General features: G+C 38.9%; 1 protein-coding gene across 1 annotated transcript in view; it reads right to left on the reverse strand.

Moving 5' to 3' along the window:
- The window catches only part of LOC107674598 (Golgi SNAP receptor complex member 2-like), an 8,523-nt gene extending 5,341 nt beyond the window's left edge, over positions 1–3,182 (reverse strand). The window contains exons 1-2 of the mRNA XM_016468618.1: positions 2,994–3,182; positions 2,445–2,509 (exon numbers count right to left, since the gene is read on the reverse strand). Coding sequence (XP_016324104.1) covers positions 2,445–2,509; positions 2,994–3,022 — 94 coding nt within the window. The 5' untranslated portion in view covers positions 3,023–3,182. The remainder of the gene's footprint in view (positions 1–2,444; positions 2,510–2,993) is intronic.
- Between the last annotated feature and the right edge of the window lie 5,933 nt (positions 3,183–9,115).

Raw genomic sequence — 9,115 nt, forward strand, 5'->3', positions numbered from 1 at the left:
AGTTAAAATCAGGGATGCACCAATGTTTATATTTTGTAATACCCATTTTACTTGCTACAAGTGAATTTAGGCATCACAACATTATAATACACAGTATAAAAAATGGATTTGTTTTTTTGCAAAAGCTTACATTTAACAGTGTTATTAAATATTAACTTTATAAGTGTTAGATGACTGCAAAAGTAATCTAAATGAAAAAAGTACGGGGAAATGAGCACATGTATTTCATTAATGTATAATTAATGCATGAAAATGTAGCACTAAGTTGCAATGAGTTAAAATAAGTAACAGGCAGAGTTATTTACATGCAGTTATTTACATTTCAAGCATTTACATGCAGATCTGCTGATTGGGAATGAGTGCAGCTTCCTTGGAGAGAACCACAAACTGGTGGGAAAGTTTTATCGCACACGCAGTCTGCCCTGACCCCCACCCTCTGAGACAATGCAATCTCACAGTGGCTCTCACACACACAGACATACGTATGCACACGTTACGCATCCTTCCCGCCTATGACATCTCTTATGATGTCATCAGTATGGGTAGGAGACAGTTATCTTATTCAGACTCACCACAGAGCCACAACACCACCTCAAACACACAGACACACACACCACAACACTCAACATGTCTCGCCCTCCTGTCCAGCATCTCCATGAGACTGAGACTTCTTCATGCCCCCACACTGTCTCTCCTCCCTGTCCTTCCTGCCGTGGCACCAGCCTGGCTCTCTACATAAGCTCCACCTCTACAGAACAATCAGCTGGTCAGTGGTACCACGATGACTCTGCCTGCCGCTCGAAGCAGATCGGTTGAAGCCAGTTTACATGCGGTTTGACATCTAGATGGTAAATGGGGCGATATGATTACTGAAACCACATTAGGAAGTCATGGTAAACATGAAGTGGATGTCGTGGCGGTCATGTGTGTAACCACACAAATTTTAGAGAAAAGGTTAATCGGTACACACATGTAAATAAGATCGGGATTTCCCAAAAGCACTGTAGGCCTAAATAGATAAACCATTGGCACAGATGGTCTCTACAAACTAATTAGGCTTATGATGCATTTGGGAAATGCAACACTGGACCGGATATATGTCAAATTATTATGGTGTTATTTGGTGCACTTTCTTAGTTCTTTAATATGTTGCAAAAGAATAAAGATGTGAAATGAATTTATATAGTGATTAAATACCAACAAACAGCTGAGAGTTGTATAATCTCGTAATTACATTAATTCTAATTATACGTTAACAGAAATGGTTGGTTTTATTGCTATATCAGCTTCACAGACTATTTAATGGCATGGCAGATCCTCATTTAACAAATACAATACAAACATTTTATAAAATTCAACTTAGAAAAAAAAGACTAAACTATTTTATATATAAATAATAACTATATAAAAGATTCTTTAAATGTACTTTCTGGGTCCATCTTACAAAACAAGCCCTTCAAAGTTTGTCCTATTTAAAATCATTGTCTCATGACATTAAAAAATTAGTCAGAGCAAAAACGTATGTTTTACAGTCAATGTAGTGCTAAAATATTGACATTTTTGGTGGTTCTACGCCCTTCAATAAATACCCATGAGTCAGTCTGATGTGACCTACATGACACCTTGCACACACAACTTGGTCATGGACATTCAAATGTCAAATCAATTATTCTGGATAGTGCTTTTCACAATGCAAATCGTTTCAAAGCAGCTTTACAGAAAATCACAATGTTACTGTTTAAAATATCTTAATATCTTCATGCCTTAGAGTCGCATTTAGCAAATTAGAACTGAAGAGATTAAATAGTTTACATTCTGCGATGATATTAAGATTTTGTATATAGTATATATCGCTATATACTGTGTATATATACATATATACATTGTATAAAATATCTATACATGAGTGTACTGTAAGTACCTGGTAGATGCATATTTTTCCCACCACAGGATTTATTTCAAATAATTTGTTATTTTGACACTCTTCCCATTCTGCTCGCCATTTATCTAATACATATAGGTCAATTAAGGGCTTGAAACATAAATGGTAAAGCTCAGGCAGAAACTACTAATCTGGAATAATGAAGCCGCATTTGGATTAGGGCTGCACGATAAATCGCATGCGATATTTAATGCACATCTTGTCAGAAAACCGGTTCTGTAATCAGCGGTAAATCTCCGCTCGATGTGAAAGCCCGCAGGTGATGGAGATTTACCGCCGATTACAGACCGTCTTTACTGACAAGATGCGCATTGAATATCGCATGCGATTTATCGTGCAGCCCTAATCTGGATGACGTTCATATTCATAAACCACACTGTCTAATCTCTAATTGTCATTATGTTTTGGAGTATATGTCCTATTTGTATCCTCTCGTCTCTGTGGGATGGAGAATCTTTATTCACTCTCCCTCACACACACACACACACACACACACACTTACAGTGGACTGACTGTCGGTCTGTTGTCTCCAGTCGTCCCATCTGAGACTGAACCTCCTGAATTTGTCTAAAAGTTAAAGACATGGACGAATGATAAAAGAGTGAGAGTTAAATACAATGTACATTATTAAAGTCATTATTCACTGAGTGAATGGGCCCTTCAAGTTCCTATGGGTGTCCCGCTATCTAGTGTAAGGACTCTGCTGTCAGACAGATAATAGCATTATACAAGCTCTACCTTACTGACAGTACAACCGCACGTTTGGGGCACTAAACAGCTGACAGACCGTAATGAAGCATAATATCAACCAAACATCCTTACTGAAAGTCATGAACAAAAATACAGAGAAATCTACAATATCATCTTCACTTCACAGATGCTGTCAGACCAAAGCAGCTTATATTGTATTTCCATACAACAGATTTCAAACAGCTTTTATTTGTTACATGTTATACCGAACTTATGAAAACGTTCAGCATTTGATATCAGAGCATTAAATTGTTGTTTGCTGGTAAGCCAGCTAAATCAGCAGCAGTATGAACAAACTCACTTATTGGTCTGATGGTAAAGCGTCTCCATCTTCAGCGACGGTTAAAGACGCCACCAAAACACGGTAACAAAAAAAACCCCTGTAAACGAAAGTTATGCGATGTTTTAATTCCTCCGTTTCGTTTAGTTTCACATAGAGCTGTCAAGCAAACACGTCACCAGCAAAAAGGACCTCTTTTAGGCGCCCTCTCCGCCTGACTAAAAACACCCCGCTAGAAGAAAGAACAGCGCCAGCAGTGGCTGATGGTATTCAACATTACCTATCTAATGTTAGTTTGTTAGTTAGTTAGTTAGTATGGTATTCAACATTACTATCTAATTTTTTTAGTTAGTTACAGTAAGGTACAACAGACAAAGGTTAAATACATTCAGAACTACAGTAATATAAATGAAAGAAAACACACAACCAGTGAGATAGACTAATAATTATAGAAATAAGTGTAAAGATTTGCATATAGATACAGCCTTAAAGGGTTAGTTCACCCAAATATTAAAATTAGCCCATGAACTACTCACCCTCAAGGCATCCTAGGTGTATATGACTTTCTTCTTTCAGACAAATCCAGTCAGAGTTATATTAAAAATTGTCTTTGATCTTCTAAGCTGTTTAATGGCAGTCAGAGGGTGTTACAGTGCATCAGTCCAAAAGAAGTGAAATAAAGCGCATCCATCCATAATAAAAAAAGTGTCTCAAACGGCTCCGGGGGGTGAACAAATGCCTCCTGTAACGAATCGGTGCATTTTTGTAAGAAAAATAACCATATTTAAAACGTAATAATCAATTTAATCTAGCTTGCACTCACTGTTGTAAACGGAAGCAGCTCCGGGCGGATGACGTAGGACGTCAGCGTTGCGCATGCCACACAGAAGTGACGAACGTGGATAAAACAAGATAAAAACAAAACAACGGTCAGGAATTAGAAGTACAAAACGAGGATTTGTAAAGAAGAATGCCGGAGGATTTCGATATAAGCCAGGAGGAGACTGGTTTAATTTCCTTTGCTAAAGTAAGGAAACTTTGCTTCCTTTGCTCCTGTAGTGTCAGTACGTTATAAATAGAAGAGTCAGCAATTTACTGTCAGGGATTTGTCGTGTCGCGCCGCAAGACAGCATCACTGATTATAAGAGTTCTATAGTATTTTATTGCGTCGCGCCGCGCTGCTTGCGTCCGGTGTAGACACGATGTAACTTAATGTAGCTTTCTGATGCTGCATTTGTATTTTCATACCACATTATTTGAAATTAGCGCGGGCCAAACTTTTTTCTCTTACGGGCCGGATGTGGCCTGCGGGCCGCCTATTGAGGAACCCTGTTTTACGTCATCCTCCCGGAGCTGCTTCTGTGCACAACTGTTGGCGCAAGCTAGATTAAAGTGATTATTACGTTTTGAATATGGATATTTTTCTTACAAAAACACATCGATTTGCTACAGGAGGCCTTTGTTCACCCCCCGCAGCCGTGTGAGGCACTTTTTATTATGGATGGATGCGCTTTATTTCACTTCTTTTGGACTGATGCACTGTAACACCCGCTGACTGCCAATAAACAGCTTGGAAGATCAAAGACAATTTTTAATATAACTGATTGGATTCATCTGAAAGAAGGAAGTCATATATGCCTAGGATGCCTTGAGGGTGAGTAAATAATGAGCTAATTTTCATTTTTGGGTGAACTATCCCTTTAATGGCTTTCTTATTATCGGAATAAAGAATAGTCTTGAAAAGTAAACCAAAAATGAAACCATCAAAATTTTATGAATGATTAATGAGCCTACAATATTATTATTATTATTATTAATTTATTTGTATTATTTTATTTTTATTTATTTATTTATTTATTTTGAGGTGACACTAGTAAAAGTGGGTGATATTCATTAATACTAATACAGTCTATAAGGACTACATCTATGACTGTGAATTAATTTTGACAAAAAAAAAATGTACCTGTACAATGAGACTAAAAGTCACATGTGGTAAAAGAGCCTTTATGCTAAAACCTTAAAACTAATACAGCTACATCACTTTCTACTCCAACAATGGAGATTAATTTGTAAATTACACATGAACTAAAATTTTAAATATAAGATGCACACCATTCATTAACTAATCACAGAATAATAAAGAAGTTACAAAAATAGTAAAAGAAAAAAAAAGAAAAAAAAAAGACTGTGTTGTATTATTTTGTGGTTGGCTAAGGTCACCCGTGCAAATGTTGTCCCCGTGCAAAAATACAGCCCTGTATTTTGGTGGAAACTATAATTATAGGGTTAACTTTTTGTAAGGAAGATCTGAATGTTTAGTTTAGAATGTGAATAGCAATTAGTAACCAGCTTTAATCTTAAATAATGTGAATTAAGGTATTTTCCCATATGATCTCTACATTCAGAAATCGGTTCCATAAAGCCTTTTAAATGACAGCTATTAATGTAAACCTCATTCCCATTCATCATTTATGTGTAACATGAATCCTGCAGCAATTGTAGTTTTATGAAAGCAAATACCATCATTCTTATAGTATGGTTACAGCTTGAGGCCTGGGGGAAGGTGTGTCGACTTTCATCCCTTGATGGAACGTCAGTGACAGGAAGAACATAATGACAAATCTTCTTGGGGCTAGATTTTGTCAACTTCTTTCACTCATCCTGGCCTTGTCTAATTATGTTGGTTTCCGAAGCCTTGTATCAGAACATACCAGTCTGATCTGGTGCCTCCCATGCCTGGAGACATAGACACAAAAATAATATCAAAATTTCCAAAAGGGAGACAGACAGACGAGGTGGTTGTTTGTTGACCTGTTCATCACAGTTTGAAGCGAATGAGTGGATGAATGTGACATTGATTTCGCCATGTTGGGTTTTTTTGCCCTGTGGTTAAACCTCAACAATGTCATCACTGAATTCTCCAGAGACAGGTCTGTGTAAGTATGTGTAAAGAATAAGACACAGCGGTTTCATACAAAATAAAACAGTTGGATTATTCATGTTTATACCTTTTTTTTATAAACTCTCTGTGTGTGTGTGTGTGTGTGTTTTGCTAGTTACTATTGTTGCTAGTTACTTCATACTTCATAAAAAGTCATAATTATAAGCAGTGTTGGGGGTCCTTCAGCCTGAGGCGTATTCATTTCACTTCTGTTATGAAAAGGGCTTTTACATTTGTAAAAGAACTTTTTATATTAAAAACAAACAAGCATGTCACACACAGGCAAGAGACAAGAGGAGTTCAGGTAAACAGAGGGGTTTATTGTCAATGTGGTGCTGGTTAGGATCGAATGCAGGAGAGCAAGAGAGATATGAGAGAGTTCTGGGGATCTTAGCTTCTTGGTAATCCGGGTGTGATAGTAGTAGGAATCCTGGAGATGAACCGGGGCTGAGGAGAATCAGAAGAGCGGAGACTGAATGTACTTCTGGAGGTAAGGAAACAACAGTTAGTAAAGCTTGTAATGAGTCTGGCAATGTTCAGGTAGTGAACGGTAGGTTCTCGAACCCCAGGAATCTTCAGTAACTCCTTCACCGACTGTGGAAGCGGCTATTCCCTGATGGCCTTCACCTTCCTCTGGTCCATCTGGATACCCTCCTTGCTGATGACATATCCGAGGAACTGGACCGAGGAGCGATGGAATTCGCACTTCTCCAATTTCAGGTACAGCTGATGTTGACGTAACTTCTGAAGGACCTGCGTAACGTGGTGGCGATGTTCGGCCAGGTTCAGGGAGTATATGAGAATATCATCAATGTAGACAATCACGAACTTGAGGAACTCCCGGAACACCTCGTTCATGAAGCTTTGGAAGACAGACGGGGAGTTTGACAGGCCATACGGCATGACCCGATATTCATAGTGGCCTGTGGGGGTAATGAACGCCGTCTTCCACTCGTCACCCTCCCGGATTCAAACGAGGTTGTCCGGTAGGCACTGAGGAGGGCCGCCTCATTCCAGCCACTAGTCGCCGCTAGTGTGCGAAATTGTAGTGTGTACTCCCTGGTGGTGGAGGAGCCTTGACGCAGGCGCAGATGTTGGTCGGACACAGAAAGCTCTCCCGTCGTGGAGTCAAACACTTCCTTGAAATTATTTTTGAAAGCATCATAGGAATTAATTATGGTACTTTCAGCGTTCCATATTGTTCAGGCCCATTCCAGCACGTTGCCTACGAGTTCCTCGAGGACCTCTGCAGTGGATGGAAGACGGGGATCCATAGAGGTGTTGGTTCTGGTCCGGTCTTCTGTCACACACAGGCAAGAGACAAGAGGAGTTCAGGTAAACAGAGGGGTTTATTGTCAATGTGGTGCTGGTTAGGATCGAATGCAGGAGAGCAAGAGAGATATGAGAATGATCTCCTGACAAAGCAAGCCCTGCCCAGATTTAAAAAGTAACTCAAAAGTAACGTAACGCATTACTTTCCATAAAAAGTAACTAGGTAACGTAATTAGTTACTTTTTTAGGGAGTAACGCAATATTGTAATGCATTACTTTTAAAAGTAACTTTCCCCAACACTGATTATAAGTGGGAACCACTGGATTTTTTTAAGCCCAGAGTTTCTAAATTGGGGGGTGTGTCAGTGAAAAAACATGTTAGACGCAATGGATATAGCATCTGTATTAATGGTAAATGTATTAAAATTGATGACTTTTTTTTATTTATTTACAATAACTATTTAAGTTGCATGTACCAAATAATATTGGGCAATTATGATAAAACATATAAATATACATTTATAGCAACTTCATAAATTGAATAAAAACATAAACAGAAATACCCCACCTTCTTTATTCATCATTATCTTGTTGCATTTTATGCAGAAAAGGTACATCAATATCTTGCTTGCAATATCTTCCCAATTCAATAATACAAACTTCCCAGGCAGACTTGAACGCGCCATTATTTCCTCATACTGTTGTGGTGAAAGAAAAATAATTAATAATTAATTTAATTTTTAATTAATTTATAATGGGGACATTAAAATGTGCTGCATAGTAGGAATGACCCAGTCAGTTTGATCCCAGTCATTCTTCTCTCTCTGAGAGATCTACTGCGGTCAGGTGTGTGCAATTATAGGTGGCTGTATGTGTTCCTTAATGTCTGTGTGTTTATGTGCTACTCAAGATTAGGGCAGCTACCTGTTTTAACTGGTGTTGATGTTTACCCCACCATTAGTGTGGTGGGTGAGACGGGCAGGTCTGAATGGAGGCCGAATGGCGGTTGATGTCTGTCTCTCTAGGCTAGCTTTCTGAAACAGTGCCCCCTTTATAACTCCCGTCTACCCTCCATCCAGCTCGCCCCCAGCACTATCTCTCTTCATGCTCCTTCTTGCTCTTCACACACTCCATCCTTACTGTCATAACACCTCCTGAGGCCAAGAGGGATATTCAGGGAAAGAGAGAGGGAGGGAGACTTTCACAGGAATAAGCAGACAGGAGTCATGAGAAATGGAGGTGGGGAGAAAGGGGATGATTATTCTGGGAAGAGGAAGTTGATAGACAGCAATGAGGCCGGTTGATGTTTTCGATCCTATTTTCTAAGGTTACACATGTCAAAGCAATCTGTCCTCCAGCGACAAAGCATCATTCAACCTTCTGCCATAACACACACATAGGCACACACTCACACAGCTGCGAACCAGAGGCAGGGGGTTTTGTCAGGTGCTGATGATTTGATTTGTCCTTGATGACCTGTTTTACTAAGAAATTAATAGAAATGCTACAAAAAGTGGGTTAATTGTGATTTTTTTTTCCCGTCTTACATCAGACACCATAGCAACAACTCTATTGATCTATATATACAGCATGAGGTGTTCTTGTGTCTTTTTCACGCATAAAGAGAAAATAATATGTTATTAAGTCACTTGAGTTTAATGTTTGGTGGAAAGAGCAGTCGTGTCTTTTGACAGCAGGTGAAGGTGGCAATCTATGATGTCATGATGAAGAAGATCATGCATGGTGCTGAAATCGCTCCGGGGTAGAAATGTTTGGATGACAGATGTCTGTTTTCTCATTCATTATTGTTTTCTGAGCTTTCTTTATTTTGAGGAGAAGAATAAAGCACTTGTGTTTCGGCTGATGATAGGTTACTGAGAACTAATAAAAACCTGTAAGACTTTGTGATTTTGCCTCTGTGTTTGTAAGT

The sequence above is a fragment of the Sinocyclocheilus anshuiensis genome, unplaced genomic scaffold (genome assembly GCF_001515605.1).
Source record: "Sinocyclocheilus anshuiensis isolate Anshui unplaced genomic scaffold, SAMN03320099.WGS_v1.1 scaffold152, whole genome shotgun sequence".
NCBI classification, from domain to species: Eukaryota; Metazoa; Chordata; class Actinopteri; order Cypriniformes; family Cyprinidae; genus Sinocyclocheilus; species Sinocyclocheilus anshuiensis.